The sequence below is a fragment of the Puma concolor genome, chromosome C2, assembly GCF_028749965.1.
Source record: "Puma concolor isolate L17-30 chromosome C2, mPumCon1.1.hap2, whole genome shotgun sequence".
NCBI classification, from domain to species: domain Eukaryota; kingdom Metazoa; phylum Chordata; class Mammalia; order Carnivora; family Felidae; genus Puma; species Puma concolor.
In genome coordinates, this window is record NC_141675.1 from 13,089,620 (window position 1) to 13,107,356 (window position 17,737).

The window sequence follows — 17,737 nt, forward strand, 5'->3', positions numbered from 1 at the left end:
GCTGAGAAAAACCCCACTCTCTTTTCCTTCAGTCTCAGTACTGAAAGTGTAAAATGCTGCATCAAGTGGGATGCCTCCTAAATGAGAAATAGATGAAGTGGGTGCTTTGAATAGAAATACAAAATAAAGCTCTTCTGTTGAAAGTATGGCCTTGGTACAAAATAGCATTTATTCAAGTCATTCAAAAAACTCCATTCCTTTTCACAGAGAATAAAACACTTCTTGGAAGCCCAGATACCTTTTCCTTGTCTTCTTACAGCAAAAATAAGCAAAAGGAATTCATTCTAAAGTGTCACTGGATGCTTAAGCTTGCTTTTCTACTGTTTTGTGTTAAGAGGGTAAGTGGATCATTAACTGTTAAATGCCTTTCTTTTTGTTGTGAAAAACAAAACCCTGTGTACATCAACTTTTCTTTCAATTTAAAATTTTATTTCAATATAAAAAATGAAAATGTCATATCTTATGTTGATATATACTTATGTAAAATACGTATCAACACATTTATGAGCATATGGAAAAATATATAAAACACATATATGTGCAATGGTAGATCCCAAGAAAATAAATCGAAATTTTTAGTTTTTTCCAAGTACATAAACATTCAACTCTCATTACTGATTTCACTGAAAATATTTTTTAGGTACTATACAATTATGGATCAACTCTTTGTGGAGAAGTCTTTCAGCGAGTATGTATCAGGTTAAGGTTTGGTGAAAGACAGAGAGGACTTATTGTAGTACAGAACTGAGGTCAATTATGAATTCCTACATTCCTCCTCAAGTAATTTTATCCTGAGCACATTAATATAGGCCTACTCATTTGCCCTCTTCGAAGCGATTTGGTTTTCTACGAGACCTGATTTCATCAGGGCCCCAAATGTCTGTCTTGCCGCCATTTTGAGGAAAGCATGGGGCTATATTACTGAGCAAAAGTCAGTCAGTACTCACTCACCTCTCCTTCCCTGGGCCAAGGCCTTCCATTCTGGGTGTATTTGCTTTGATTCTGTCGCTTCTTTTGTCCTCCATCAGCGAATTTGCACAGTAAAGGCTCACTAGGGGCTGGAAAGATAAGAAACCAATTCTACATTAGCAAATCCCCCTTAAAAATAAGTGATTATTTGAGTCACAGTAGTGCTTTGTAATGCGTATCTTTGAAGTTGTCTTGCTTCTGGAGAGATATTTGGCCCCCTTTTAGTCTCTATTATGTTGGCTGTTATTCTATCTAACTGGGCTTCGAAAGAGCACTGGCAGACCATAAAAGAAAACAAAAAATATTGTTGAAAAAATAATCAGTTGAAGCAGAAAGTGAACTTGCCTTAGAAGCAAAGAGGCGAATGTCAACTCCTTCCAGTTATGTTAATGCTAAAAACCAGACAACGGGTCCAAAATGGAGTCACTTATGTGAAGTTTCATGTCACCAGACCAAAACCTAACTTAAGTTTTGGCTCTCCCAGAAATGGAAGTTTAAAGCAGTCAGTCAGGAGTCACCTGATCAGCACTGTTGAGGTAATTTACCTGATAGATCCCGGGTCATCCTCTGTAGGAAAGTGACTTTGCCATAACCAATCCATTTTTTGTGCCAATACTTTTGTTCACACTCCCTTCTGCCTATAGAAGCCTCCAATTTGCACAGCTCCTCAGAGTTCCTTTCTACCTGCCTGATGGGATGCTGCCTGATACATGAATCCTTGAATAAAGCCAATAAGAGCTTTAAAATGTACTGTCTCATTTTGCTTTTTAACATTAGAAACTTATTCATAACCAGTATTTGTGTGAAGATAAATATTTCTCCTCAAAGTTGCCATGTTTTCACAGTAGAAACTGTAGGATTCTATTTTGGAAAAAGATCCTTAGGAGTTTCCTTCTAAAATGGGAGCTATTTTGCTAATTGCAACCAAATTAGTTTTTTTCTCATTAATCCCTGCAATTTCAAAAAGGCTAGAAGTTGATTGTCCGTTGAACCTCTTTCACTCCAATTTCCCAGTGAAAACTAGTCAGTGTTTCAGGGAGAACAATTACTTAAATATTAAATGAGCCCACACGATAAAATCTAGACAAAGGATATGGCCCTAACAAATGAATCCCGGACTGGGGGGAAATGTGGTGAGCCTTGGTGACTTAACTAAACTTATTTGACAATTTTATAAAACACAACAGGAAGAAACTTATTCTTTGAGAATTCATGCTCTCGCCACATCCTTACTTGACTAGAAAAACTGCTGATTATTAGCACAAATATTTTTAAAACTGAATGAATAAAATAAATCCATATTGTCCTAAAAAACGTGGTCAATGCATTAACATGGCTGGGAGGATTTTTGTTGTTGTTTGTTCATTTGCTTGGATAAACCATATACTAATTTGTAAGTTTACAATCTGAAAACTAAAATGGACCTTTCCTCTTCCAACCCACTGGGAAAATGTGTTCTTCTAAAATGTAATTGTTCAATGTTTGAAGGGGAGCAGAATATACCATCCAAAAAATATGTCTCTTTGGCATAAGCATTAGCTTAGGCTGATTATTTTTAAGAAACAGCAGATAGAGGAAAAGCTCTGAAAACTGACTAGAAGTTACCCTTTTTTAAGAGACGTTTACATTTATAAGGGAAATCTCCATTTGTAACAGTGTCTCCCTCTTTGTATCTGGAAGAAAAGAGTATTCTAGATCTCAAGAAACTTATCGGTGGAGAAGTGAGGCCTTAAATCTGTGTAACAACCTTACCCTTGTTTACTGTGCTTTTTCTGGTAACCTCCCATTACTGGCCTCATTACCCCTTCCCCAACATCTTTTGTCTTTAGCTAAAGATGATATTTAAGATGGTGACTTGGACCATTTCAGAGAGTTACAAGGTTTTCCTGGATATCTCCATGCAAGAGATATACAAGTTATTAAACTTCTATTTGTTTTTCTCCTGTTAATATTAACATGTCTTTATTATGGGGGGGTCCCAGTCAAGAACCTAGAAAAGTAGAAGGAAAATTATTTTTCTTCCCCTGCATTATGCTAATTCTTTATCTCTCCTTGTATTCTTGCCTTTGACAATGTAGTGTCATTGAGTCCTCTGACTCTTGGTCTGACCCCATGTGAATTTCTCTAGACAATGAAATGTTAGCAAATGAGACACAAGCAGAGGATTGAAATGTTTTTAAGCATTGAGGTTTGCTTCTTTTGCTTTTCTGCATAGCTACGTGAATATGCCCAGCCTGGTCTGCTGCTGGATGAGGTACTACTGTAGATGAGTCATCCCTACCATCAGAGCCAAGGCCAAAGTAGATCATCCAATGACCACCACCCGGACATGTGTGTAAACTCATCTAAAATCAGCAGATGTACACAGATAACATGCAGGTGACCACAGAAAAATGTATAAACCCAGGTGAGGTCAGTAAGGCCATCCCACAAATATGTAAGCTAAATAAATCTTTATTGTTTCCTGTGACTAAAATTTTCAATAGATATGTTATAATCTTAATAGATAATTGATACCATTTTCCCCAACATCCATTCCTCCCCATTTCTACTCCAGCTAGGTTGCTTGCATTTACTAATCTGGATTCACGAGACTTTCAACTGTCTCCAGAATCAATAATGGAAAAAGAAATGAGTGGGTATCTACAAATAAATATTTGAAAATCATTTGGCTTTAAGTGGCAGTAGCATTTACTCAATCCTTTAGTTTATTAACAGCAGAATTCTATTAATCAATATTGAAGAAAATGACTCAAGTAGACAGAAAGTCACAATTGGCCAGGCGAAATGAAAAACAAAATGTTTTGCCTGTCCTATAGAGGAAGCATAGAATACGTAACTCCTCCTAGCTCACAACGCAACCAGTATCATTCCTCACCAAACACAAGTGGTTCCCAGCTGTCTGCTTTTAGGAGCCTCCAACATTGGTGACTTTGGTGAAGCTACACAAATCACACAAAGGAAAGGGTGAGTCATAAAACTTCTGCAGAAACTTGCTGCCATCACACTGAAGTATTTAAATTCTTTCTCCAGATGAAGGACTAAAAGACTAAATGCAATAAAAGACCCTAAAATTCTGTGCTAAAGAAAACTTCCTGTGATACTCCAAAAGCATATGTGTATATATATTCATTCCTCACTATAGGGTATTTTTTCTTTTGTCATTTTAAAATTTCAAGGTATGTTCATCCATTCAAATGGGTAGTCATGCTGACACATGAGTTTATCACTGGCGATACTACAGATTTCTCACAAAAGACAAGTAAGAAATACCTTAAATTTCCTGCTGTAAAAATTGTTGATTCTACCTTTTATGGTTCTTGGGATAATAACTTTCATGAGTCATACTTTCTACCATCTGAAGCAGGTTTCTCTTTATCTTCTCCTAAAATGGATTCTTTTAGTGTACATAATATACTGGTTCTAATAGTCTAGAATATGATAACAACTTCTCTTGAGGTCGTTCGTGTTTCTGCTTTAACACTTAGTTTGGGTGCATTTCAGTGTTAGGGGAAGCGGTCTGCTTCCTGGCTTCCTGACTTACTAGCTACAAGACACCAGGCACTTTTTAAATTCTTTGAGGGTAATAATGTTCCCTACCTCAGACAGCTGTGAAGATTAAATAAATTAATGTGTGAAAAGGGCTTAAAATAGTATATGGTACATAAATGACTATTAAATCCACGTTCGCTACAACTCTCACTATTGCTTAGCATCTTCATCAGCCACTGTCCATGCATCAGCTATGGAACCTGGTTACTTGGCAGAGTCTGAGTGTAGAGTGTTTAATCAACTAGGCTTATTGTTCACCAGCTCTGTCTCACTTTTAACTCCTTGGTGGTTTGGCCACAGAACTTGCAACTGACCTCCAAGAACATCGAAAAGATTTGCTCATTGAGAGGATCTGCATTTCCAAAATGGTTCTTGCTGACTGCAGCTTGTCTCTGGATCATCTGGCCACTACAGCCCAGGTTCCTCTCCTGAGTCATCACCGAAGTTTGGCTCCCATTATCCCTTTAATGTGATACAAGTCATGTTCTCTTACGTGTGTTTATAAGCAATTGCCTACAATGAATGCTCCCTGTTCCTTTTTCTGTTGTGGTTTTTTTGTGTGTGTTTGTTTGTTTTTACTATTTTTTTGTTATTCATTTGCAGGAGATCTATTGACAGTTTAAATCCATCGAATCTGTATTTTGCTATTAGGATAAATACCATGCTGTTACACACTGTAGGCAAGAAAAAATTTGCTGTTTAGGGGTGCCAGGTGGCTCAGTCAGTTAAACATCTGACTTTTGATTTGGGCTTAGGTCATGATCTCACAGTATATGAGTTTGAGCCCCTGTGTCAGGTTCTGTGCTGACTGTGCAGAGCCTGCTTGGGATTCTCTCTCTCTCTCTCTCTCTCTCTCTCTGTGCCCCTCCCACACATGGTTTCTTTCTCTCTCAAAATAAATACACTTAAAAAAAATTAAAAATTAAAAAAAGAAAAATTTGCCACCCCAAAATGTGTCTCTTTGGCATGTATACACACACATATGCATGTACATGCACATACATATTTCAAGATCTTTTTTTGTGAAACCTTGGGAGCTATGGAATTAGCAGGGCAGCATTGGCAGGAAAAGAAAAGGCTCTGAACGAATTATTAACCTTAGGATTTCTTCTACCTACTGGCATAAAGAAATTTTACAGAAGGATCCTTGAAAGAAATTTTACCAAGCAACAATATTCTAGCTTGCCGAGGATCAATTATACATAGAATTTAAGATTCTGGGTTCTAAACCTACCTTGAAGATTTTCATTATTGAAAAGAGAACTTTCAAAACAATATATATATTTTTTATCTTAGAGAGAGGGAAGGGGGGGTAGGGAGAGATTGAGCGTGTGTGAATGGAGATGAGTAGAGGGAAAGCAGAGAATCTGAAGCAGGCTCCATGACCAGCACAGAGCCTGACCTGGGGATCGACCTTATGAAACGTGAGATCATGACCTGAGCCAAAATCAAGAGTCGGAGGCATAACTGACTGAGCCACCCAGGGGCCCCAAAACAATTATTTTTAACACTGAGGAAAATTTCAAAAGCTATAGGATAAGACTTTACCTTTCAACAAATCTTAGCCACCCTGATATTTGAGGATCTTCATAAGCTGTTAGTAATGACCTATTTATGTTTCTTGACATTGTGAAGTTGAAACATCTGCTATTACTTTATTGATTTGAAGGGGATTATGATGGGAAAGCAGACAGGGTCACAAGTTTATTAAATTAATTAAAAAAGTAAAATCCCAGAAATAAATTTTCAAATGTGCCATTAAAAAAGGATGAAATAGCCCTAATATTATCCTTGAATTTAGTTTCCCAGGGAGGTGGTGGGAGTGGATTTCACTGAGAGTGTAAGAGAAAATACTGAATTAGATGAGTTAAGATCATTTTCTGGGGCATTCAGTCAGTTGAGGGTCTGGGTAACTCAGTCAGTTGAGGGTCTGACTCTTGATTTTGGCTGAGGTCATGATCCCAGGGTCCTGGGATTGAGCCCTGAATTGGGTCCCTGCTGAGCATGGAGCCTGCTTAAGATTCTTTCCCTCTCCCTCTGATCCCCTCCTCTCCTCCTGAGCAGACACAAGCTCCTTCTCTCTCTCTCAAGCTCACTCTCTCAGGAAAAAAAAAAAAAAAAAAAAAAAAAAAAAAGATTTATATTCTCATCTAGTTCTTGGTGATTTCTTTCTTTTTTTTTTTTTTCTTTCAACGTTTTTATTTATTTTTGGGACAGAGAGAGACAGAGCATGAACGGGGGAGGGGCAGAGAGAGAGGGAGAATCGGAAACAGGCTCCAGGCTCCGAGCCATCAGCCCAGAGCCTGACGCGGGGCTCGAACTCACGGACCGCGAGATCGTGACCTGGCTGAAGCCGGACGCTTAACCGACTGCGCCACCCAGGCGCCCCTAGTTCTTGGTGATTTCTAAATACCTGCAAGATAAAATCCAAACTCCTCTACTAGAAGAGAAGAATTTATACCCTTGATCTTATCTTTTGCCAGACTCCTCCCACTCCTGTGGTTTAAAGTTCCCTCACCTCTGAATGCCTTTCCCCCTGCCTGGAATTTCCTTCCCAGTTTCCCAAATACACACCCTCCATCTGGCAAACTACTAATCAACCTTTAGAATGTAGCTCCTATGTCAAGTTCTGCAGAAAGCCTTCCGTGACTCCACCTCATCTCAATTCAGAGAGAAATTACCTACTGCTTACTTGGCAGGCTTTCATAAATTGAATGTGGGTTCTGTTTGTGTTAAGTCTTTTTTTTTTTTTTTAATTTTTTTTTCCAATGTTTATTTATTTTTGGGACAGAGAGAGACAGAGCATGAACGGGGGAGGGGCAGAGAGAGAGGGAGACACAGAATCGGAAACAGGCTCCAGGCTCTGAGCCATCAGCCCAGAGCCTGACGCGGGGCTCGAACTCACGGACCGCGAGATCGTGACCTGGCTGAAGTCGGACGCTTAACCGACTGCGCCACCTAGGCGCCCCTGTGTTAAGTCTTTTAACAGTAATAATTAATTTCCAGGCTTGAGGTTGAAAGGGGTTATAGCAAAGGTTGGGGGGAGGTTTCTACATGCATACGTGTGTGCATGCATGCACGTGTGTATACTGTTGACAGCCTTTTGCACATAGGTGCACATAATACTTGAAAGTGATGCTACTCGAAGTGTGGTCCAAGTACCAGCAGCAATGGGATCAGTACTTGAGAGCTTGTTAGAAATGCAGATTCTTTGACCCTTCCCAAGACCTACTGAATCAAAATCTGCATTTGAACCAGATCCCCAGGTGATTCCTCTGCATACTTCAGTTTGGGAAGCACTGATTTGATTGGGACTGACTGTAAGGAAGGAGGAATGCATCTTAGATGTTAAACATGAATCCTTTGATTAATGAGATGACTTCAGTAGCACAGAAATATTATATTGTCTACAATTTCCTTATTGCGCTATTATACTACCAATTAATTTTGTTTAGTCTCTTTTCACAGTAGTTAAAATACAGACTAAATGAAGAAGAGGCCTTTGTGGAAGTGAGAGGCAGTTATAAGCCACAGATTGTAATGTGCTAGAAGACATTATGGTCTATCATGAAAATGGGGAGTATTTAAAATATAATTATAACAATGCATGGCGATAAAGTTGCACAGTAATTATGAAGGAGTAATTACTGTTTGTTTGCTTAGTGGAGTATTTCTAGTCATCCAAAGTTTGTATTAAACATGAAACAACCAATGCATAAACCGATAAGATAATCTTATGGGGCTTACAGGATTTGCTGTTTTAAGCAAACAAACAAAAACACCACCACATATTTTGTCTAACAAAATTAATATAAAAGTTCTGTGATTTTTATCTGAAACTTAACATACTTGATTCTTCTCTTCCCTTGTGGTTTGATAGCCTTCTTGAATGTTATGCTTGGATTCCTTTTTATTTTTTTATGTATTACAGGCTTTGGATTTGTGGCTGCCGTTAGGTTCATATATAGTATCTTATGCATGTAGTAGTCTATATTAAGTAGTCTGTATCAAGCTGAAGCTTGAACCCATTCTAAAGGCACTAAGTTTTTACTTCTGACACCCACGTTTTAGGTATATGATGTCTTACTTTACAGCCTTTTATTTTGTGACTCGTTTGACTTATTTTTGTAGATATAATTGATTTTTCTGTTTTTGTGCTTTAACCTCCATACTGGTTTTATAAATGATTAATCTACTACTTTTATTATATGTTTTCATTTACCTGTGAAATTCTTTCCTTTCACAATGTTCTTATTCCTGATTATGGCCTTTTTTCCCCACCAATTTCCCTTTTAAGTTTCTTGTAAGGCTGGTTTAGTGGTGAAATGTACGTGAAACATTATCCGGAATAGATCACAAGTTAGGCCACAAAACAAGTCTGAAAAAATTCAAAAAGGCTGAAATTATATCATGCATCCTTTTTGACCACAATAGTGTGAAAGTAGAAATCAATCACAAGAAAAAATGTGGAAGAACAAATACATTGAGGCTAAACAGCATGCTACTAAACAATGAATGGTCAACAAAGAAGAAATGAAGAAAATTTAAAAATGCATGGAGAGAAATGCAAATAAACACACATACAATGGTCTAAGATCCTTGGGACTCAGCAAAAGTGGTTCTAAGAGAGAAGTTTATAGCAATACAGGTCTACCTCAAGAAGCAAGAGAAAGCTCAAATAAACATACTAATCTTACACCGGAGCTAGTAAAGGAAGTACAAATAAAACGCAAAGCCAGTAGAAGGAAGGAAATGATAACGATGAGAGCAGCAATAAATGATACAGAGACCAAAAAACCAATAGAACAGAACAGTGAAACCAGGAGCTGGGGAAAAAAAACAAATAATGAAAGCTTATCATGCCTTCATTTTTACGATTCACTAAGAATGTCTTCTAACATCATATTTTACAAGTAGATATTGATATACCTTGTAGCTTCTATATATCAATAGTAGAATTCCTGTTGCCCCTTCGAGAAATGAACATTTTCAATTTTTAGCATTCAATTTATTTCAACTCTTCAGGTATTTATATTGGATTGTGGTGATGGTTTCTTAAAATCTCTCTTGTTACCATAACTCACAGGTCTGGTGGTTTAAATATTAAATCTAAAAATTCCTCACTCAGATAAATTATAAATTTTACTTCAGGAAAAATAAAAAGGAAGGGTAGGAGGAGCTGAGTAGAAAAGAGGCGAATGACAAGAGAAGCAATTTTTGGAGGTAAGCTTACAAAATCTCGGATTGAGTGAGAGAATGAGATAAAATAACCAAAAAAAAGAATTCTATAACTAAGTTAAAGTTTAAAATTTTACTCTAGGAATTTTTTTAATTGGTGGACATGGATTTGTTTTCAATAAAAAAACTTATTTCTGTGATATTCAGATTGACTTGTACATTAAAAAGCTGTTTCATGCTAAAGAATTCAAAAATGATACCAATTAGAGAATGTTGAACTTAGAAACATTTTTATCAAATTCATTCATTAAAAAAAAAACAAAACCAAAACCAAAATCAAAACACAACCTCAAATCTATTCAGCATCCGTATGTGTAGCAATACCTTCGACTTTGCCCTGACAAAGTAGTCACAATCTAGAGGGGAAGAAAGACAAGAAAAGGAAACTTCTAGCAGCTTGCAGTGGATACTATAATAGGAATATGGATAGGTTATTTTGAAAGCATAAAGTAGATATCACTCTCTAGCACTATAGAATGTCCTCCAGCTTGGAAATCACATCCAATACCCCACAGTTTCACATGTCACATGCATGCCCCCCCCCCCCCCAAGGCTGATTGCCAGATCATGAATGAGCACATGAAGGACTAATACCAGGTGTTATCTAGTCTGGCTAAAAACAGGCTTTTATTAAATGTCTAGTGAATGAAAATATGAATGAATGAGATGGACACAATGATAGGATTTAGCTGAAATACTTTTAGAACCTGTGGGACCATATACCCCTAAGTTGTAATATGGCAGCCTGACAACAATAAATATGAACTCCTTACAGCATTTGCCTTAATTCTCCACAACCCTTAAGCTTCCTGCTATCTTATACCTGAGCAGCAACCCTCATTTCCTTCCAGGTGGCAGACAGCATGATTAGTCTGTAATGATTTGGAATAAAGAATAATGATGTAAAAATGATAGATGTAAGTGTGTTTCTAAACAGCTCTATGTTAAAACCCATGTCCTTATCTTTCATGACTAATTCCAAAATACTTGCTGCAATATCCAGGAAAGTTTCACAAAAAATGTCCTCTGATTTGTCTGCAAAAGATTTGTCACTTTCTCTTCCACATAGGCCCCATACATGATAGACTTTCTACATATGTAGGTATGTATCTCTATTTCTATACGTATTTATATACCTCTATCTATATCATCATTCTAGATGTAGAGTGAGCAATACCAAATTTAAACTACAATTTACGTGACAAACACTACTTCAAGTTTACAACACATAATTATTATATTTCGGAGTTAGAAAGCTTTAGACCTATGGCAGTGTGGGCTATTTGGTTACATTTCCTTTTGATTTCTAACATCTTGTTTACCATTTAATTATGTTTTGTGTACTATAGTAAGTTAATTGTAGTTATTTGGGTAGTTCTTTTTTTTTTTAATTGGATAGTTCTTAGTTGCAATAAACTTTTATCCTGGAAGGCATATACATGTATACACATGTACGTATATACATATATATATGTGTATATACATATATACACGTACGTATATACATATATATGTGTATATACATATATACACATGTACGTATATACATATATATGTGTATATACATATATGTATACATATATGTACATATACATATATATGTGTGTATATACATATACACATATATGTATACATATATATACATATACATATATATGTAAATGTGTGTGTGTGTATATATATATACACACACACATATATAATATATAGAGAGATAGAGTCTCTGTCATCTGATCTTAAAATTTATTTAATTCAAACCTTTTATTTTACCAATAAGGCAAGTGACAGTTTAATGAATTGTCAGCTAATTTGTGTAGCTGGTGACAAAGTCACACCCAGAATCGTATTCTCTGGGTTTCTAATCAACCATTCTTCGACTGCTTACTTTCTACCTGCCTTACCATTGGAAGTAAACGGAAATGAGTTTCAGGCAGCTCTTGTGATTAACTTCATAATTTGGGGATGGAGCAAAAAGACTGAATATTCATTAGGATATTATTACAGTGGTTCTCTGCCCACAGGCTATAGTTACAACTGAACACTAGGCAACCAATAAGATCTCCTAAGATGATTTATACTGCCATTTTAATGGCAGTTTGTTTTTAACAGAATAAACAAATCACATGGGTTATATTTACAAGTGTCAGACACATCTTTACTACTATCATTTAGGCCAAAATGAGCACAGAAATAGAAACCAAAGGATGGAAATACATAAAAAGTTCATAAATCTTAAATAAAGTGTGATTTGCAGGTACATTCCCAATTTTATCTTTCAGTAATGGATTAATGCTTATATTTAGTTTCAAATATAATTCTCTACTATGCACAATGGCCGTACAGAAACGGGAAATGCCCCATGGTGATAATAAAAGCAGAGAATCACTGTTTGCCTAGATATAAGATAGAGAAAATCACTTTTTGATAGGCTATATTATGGCCTAAGTAATTATTTCAAGCTCACCTCTCTGTTTTAAGTATTAAAATACCATCTTTTTCTGTGTTTGTAACAATTCTCTGATAATCCTTTTCATATAGGAAGGGATTATTTTTAGGAGAAAAACCAAACCCCATAAGGGCGATAAATTAAATGAGAAAGCTAGTGTCTCATGTAGATGTGACACAGAGTATACACTGAATGTTAAATTTGGTTCATTTTATAAGGAATATGACTAAAACATTATCTGTGCTGAATGAACACGATGTTTTGACACCAAGAAAGTAAAAAGGATCAGCACTTCCAAAAAAGCATCAACTTGCTTACCTACAACTGACTTACATACCCAACTACCGATTGGGGAACCTCTATGCTGGCAGGCAAACCATTAAGGGAAAGGTTTCTAAGATAAAGAGTCTTTCAAAATAAGAGAATCTTGGGGCGCCTGGGTGGCTCAGTCGGCTAAGCGTCCAACTTCGGCTCAGGCCATGATCTCACAGTTTGTTGGGTTCGAGCCCCGCGTCGGGCTCTGTGCTGACAGCTCAGAGCCTGGAGCCTGCTTCAGATTCTGTGTCTGCCCCTCCCCTGCTCTGACTCTCTCTGACTTTCAATAATAAATAAACATTAAAAATTTAAAAAAATAAGAGAATCTTATGTATTGCCCAAGATGGGCCATATCTGGTCTTGCTCCTATTTCCATACTTCGACAGTCCTACACTTGACTCTGCATACTGTATATAATATTATTATATACTCAGTGTAATATGGCACTTTTGGAAAGAGGTACAAAGAAGGAAAAATACAGCTATAATCTTATGGTGCAGATACCTCTTTGATATTTAAAATGAATAAACACGTAAATAGAAGAAACATTATAAAGTAGTAAATTCAAACTGTACAAAGCTTAAAAATAAAAAAGCTCAATACCTCTTCCCAACTCCCCTACTCCTTTTTTGTTAAAAATAATTTCTTCCAGGAAAATGCATAAATATATATTTATTAATCCACTTGTCTAGCTCTGGCTTTTTTGTTTGTTTGTTTTTGTTTTGTTTTCCAATTCCAAAGAGGGCACTATTGCTCAGTGTGTTGGTTTTATTGTTTGTGAACCTTAATTGTGTATGAAGAGTTTTCCATCTTAGCACATATAACCCTTCTGAAATGCTTCTCAGTATTATAACATAATTATCATGCACCGTAACTTATAAATGTCCATCAATAGGGAACCCACTAAATCTCATTAAATTTCCACAATGCATGTCCATGCTCTTTCCACTATTTAAACAAAATTTTTTTTAATGTTTATTTATTTTTGAGACAGAGAGAGACAGAGCATGAATAGGGGAGGGTCAGAGAGAGAGGGAGACACAGAATCCGAAGCAGGCTCCATGCTCTGAGCTGTCAGCACAGAGCCCAAAGCGAAGCTCAAACTCACGGACCGTGAGATCATGACCTGAGCCAAAGTCGGACGCTTAACCGACTGAGCCACCCAGGCGCCCCATGCTCTTTCCACTATTATGAGAATTTGATTTGATGGAAGTCAGGAGCTGGGTCCTTTGCTTAGAATCCACCCCAGTGGTCTCACAAATAGTCTGAGGATAATACACATTTCATTATCTGTTGATCAAATTATTAAATAAATGCAGACAGACAAAGTAACTTTTTAAAATTCCTGACATTAATAAAATTTTAAAGGATTGGAGAGGAGGGCACAACCTTTTTCTCATTTAAGAGAGCATAGAGTCCCAAAATTTTCATATTTAAATACAACCAGCCTGCCTACTGGAAAAAAAAAAGAAAAAGAAAACAAACAAACAAACAAAGAATTCCAAGTCCTAATCCCAGGTGTAATTCCAATTTCTTGTAGAACTCAGGACAACTGCCCTAGGAAAAAACAAATGGAAGGAGAAAGGTAGGGAAGAATCTGATAATGAAAACCATCAGGAGTCTTCCTTGTAACCACTTAAGGTCCCCCAACTAAGGAAGGAAAGGCTTATGCACCCACAAACTGAACTCCAACTCAGGTCAAGAAAATATATCTCAATTTCCCACATGCTGTTCCTAAGCATATATTTCCGGTGCTAGAGACGGAGAGAATTCCCAAATGCAATGAACTGCATTAGTAGAAATAAATATAATCCAGTTTCAAAGTGAAAGCTGTATGTTACACTGTAGGTATCAGTTAACAAGGCTGGAGGCATCAGCTGGGAAGAAAACCTCACCTTCAGTAGGTGAAGGATTTATAAGGGCAATGGCTTGAGACTGAGCTGTTTCTAAGGAGTCATTCAAGGTACCAAAATTGTGATAATTTGAAGAGTGCTTTCATGACTAAATCACTTACTAATCAATAGTAAATAAATTTAATCCAGATATAAGAAACTGAGTTTTTCAAAAAGGTGTTAAAGACCACATGTGCTATAAACTTCTATGGATAAGTCAATCTTAGAAGTCATAAAAAAATAAATACACACTGTGGCAACCCCGCCTATGGAGGAGTTTACTGTAAAAACAATGCATACAAATGGTTCTAAAATGGAATATCTGTTTGTTCTTGTTATAGAAACAAACAGATAAAACTGTTTAGGGCAAGCCTACCCCAGGGGAAGGTTGGGTAACTGTCCTAAATTCATTTTTCTTAGATATGTACCAATTCTTCCACTGGGATTGAAACTAAAGGTATTTTATATGAACTGCTTACAGATCTTTCTAAAATGCAATCTTTATCATGTCAATTCCCCACAGGTCCACCTACCCAATAAAGCCCAAGCTCTCCAGCACAAAACACCACCCAGTTTCATCACCTAAATACACACATCTCCATTTGCACTCACATCACTGCTCACATCCAAAGCATGTGAGACCTTTCACATGCTTCCAGATTTGCTTATGCTGCTCCTTCTGTCTGGATGTGCACTCTTTTCCCAGTTAATCACTCTCACAGAATCTTTCCCGACCTCTTTTCCCATCCCCCAAGTTCCCATAGAGAAAACTCACCACTAATTGTTTAATACATTCATTCAGTTTACTCATTCACCCTTGCCTGAAATTCATTCAAAATGAATTTGAATCAGTGCTACATATCATGTCTTGTGCAAACCATGAAAGATTTAGGCAGTGAAAAAAATGGACACAGTTCTAGCCCTTAATGACTTTTCATTCTGAGGGCAAAGCGCACATTAAGCAAGTAATAAACAAATCACAAGTCAATTCCGATCTCTTCCTTTACGCATTTACCATATAGACATCTAATTTGGCATGTGTAAGACACCTCAGCTTACTCATGTTTACATGTCTTTCTCTACTAATTCTAAGGCCTCTTGGGGGTAGGATTTCTACTTCATTCATCTTTATATTCCAAAAGCATAATGCAATTCCTGGAAGATAGCAGATTACACACAGAGACAATTTTAGTAAGGTTGCCTATCCCCTCCCCTGCTTTTGTAGGGCAGAAGACACCCTGAAAACTGTCTTATGGCTTAAGAATGGCAGAGAATGCTGCGATTGTTCCTTCTATATCCTCTCAGTGGGAAACATAAAAACTGCACTTTAATCCAGTTGGGCAGGAGATATAGTTCTCAAGTTTTTAAAATATTTCTACATAAAGAGAGTCTCTGAATTTCCTGATAATGCATTTAAAAATTTTTTAAACGTTTATTTATTTTGAGAGAGAGACAGAGAGAGACAGAGCATGAGTGGGGGAGGGGCAAAGAAAGAGGGAGAGACAGAATCCAAAGCAGGCTCTAGGCTCTGAGCTGTCAGCACAGACCCCGACGTGGGGCTTGAACCCATGGACTGTAAGATGGTGACCTGAGCCAAAGTTGGACGCTTAACTGGCTGAGCCACCCAGGCACTCCAAATGATAATGCATTTAATGTTTAATAAGTCTGTAAAGGCTTTCTTTTCTAAAGTAGGCACTGGAAAGCTTTTCCCTATTGCCTAAAGTTCACTACAAATTTGGCTAGTCACTTCTTGGACATACTTTAAGTAATTGCAGTTTGGTAATATGTTCATTTTTACCTAAAGATAATCATAATCAAAGAAGTAAATATTTTGCATTATGCACAGTGTGTATTTGCTGGGCATGATGATTAGGTATCAACATGTAGAAGTCACCAACTAGGAATATATAAAAGATTTCCTGAAAGAGAAAAAGTCATACCTGATAATAGTTTTCACAAACTGAGGACAGGTGAAGGGATTATTCATAGGATCCTTTTGCTGATAATGGCTTTTACTTGTATCTCTCAGTTTTACCATTTATTCATTGTAAAATCTCGGAGTAGCTACTTAAAACTTCTGGAACTTACTTATAAATTGTGGCTGCCCCTGACTCATGCGATTGCATGACTTCCTGTTCAGCACTTAACCTCAAACCTGGGATATAGTAGCATATAGTAAATATTTGTTGAATCAGTAAAAGATTGGGAGTAATTATATGACCATTAGGTAAGACAGGCAGAGGAATAGCTTTCATGAACTAGGAAGCAGACAAAATAAATGGTAGGTGTTATTAATATTGTTGGGGCACACATAAAACGTGTTACTTTTAGAGCCATTATCCTGGAGATATCCATACCTTTCTTTTGCCCACCGCCCCCCCCCCCCGAAATAGTACAGTCAATTGAAAATAGACCTGAAACTCTAGAGGCATCACAGTGATGAATTTCAGTAGTGATGAGAGTTCAAAGGTTCTATTTTAGACTTTATAAAACCTAAAGTGGTAAGAAGGAGAGCTTTCTTTTTATATGGATTATGATCTGTTTTACCAGGGTCGAATTGTGAAAGACTTCAATATGCTACATTATGATAAAACACTCTGCTTTGTTTCACTCTTGTAGACAAAGCCCATGAGAGACCCTGTCAAATTTGCCAGAAGATATAAAGGACAAAGTACTACCATTCTTTACTTTTTCCATTTCAGATGCTCTTAAAGACAGTTAGCTAACATGAAGCCAACATCTGTCTTCTTTTCTCTATGAGAATGAAATGAAATAATCCTCTTGCTAGATCTAGGAAATTGCTTTGGACTCAGATTGGGCAGATCACACTATAATGTTTGGCTGATACCCTAGGCCTTCAGAGGAGTAGAGAGGAAGTCTTCTGAAGGGGGCTTCTATCTAGAATCAATCGTGGCTGTTCACATGGGAATATTCTAAAGCAGAATATTCATATATAAAATCAACCACCTGGTTTCTCAAATGCGAAGCTGGTTCTGAGAAGACTGGTTTTAGATGGTCAGGAGTGGGGAACACTCCTTTTTTCCAAATAGGAGAACCGATACATCCGAATATTCTCCCGATTGGCAGATATGAAAGTAAAAAGAAAAGAGCCGTTTGAGATTTGATGTAAACTGTAAATTCTAAAGAACAAATGAACGTTTGTAAAGTGAATTATATGGACGCTAATTTTGAAAGGAAATGTTTTATATCCTTGACATTGTGCTAAATGCTTCAGTGCATTATCATCTCCCCCTTACTTATCATAATTATCACAATCCTGAATGACTTACAGGTTTTTTTCTCAACAGTGAGGGAAGAACATTAA

The 17,737-nt window shown here is 36.9% G+C and overlaps 1 protein-coding gene across 6 annotated transcripts in view; it reads right to left on the reverse strand.

Annotated features, from left to right (window-relative positions):
• The window catches only part of RBMS3 (RNA binding motif single stranded interacting protein 3), a 1,106,864-nt gene that overhangs the window by 153,498 nt on the left and 935,629 nt on the right, over positions 1-17,737 (reverse strand). For all 6 annotated transcript variants that reach the window (XM_086720584.1, XM_086720587.1, XM_086720585.1 and 3 more), the window contains one exon: positions 952-1,058. In XM_086720584.1, coding sequence (XP_086576710.1) covers positions 952-1,058 — 107 coding nt within the window. The remainder of the gene's footprint in view (positions 1-951; positions 1,059-17,737) is intronic.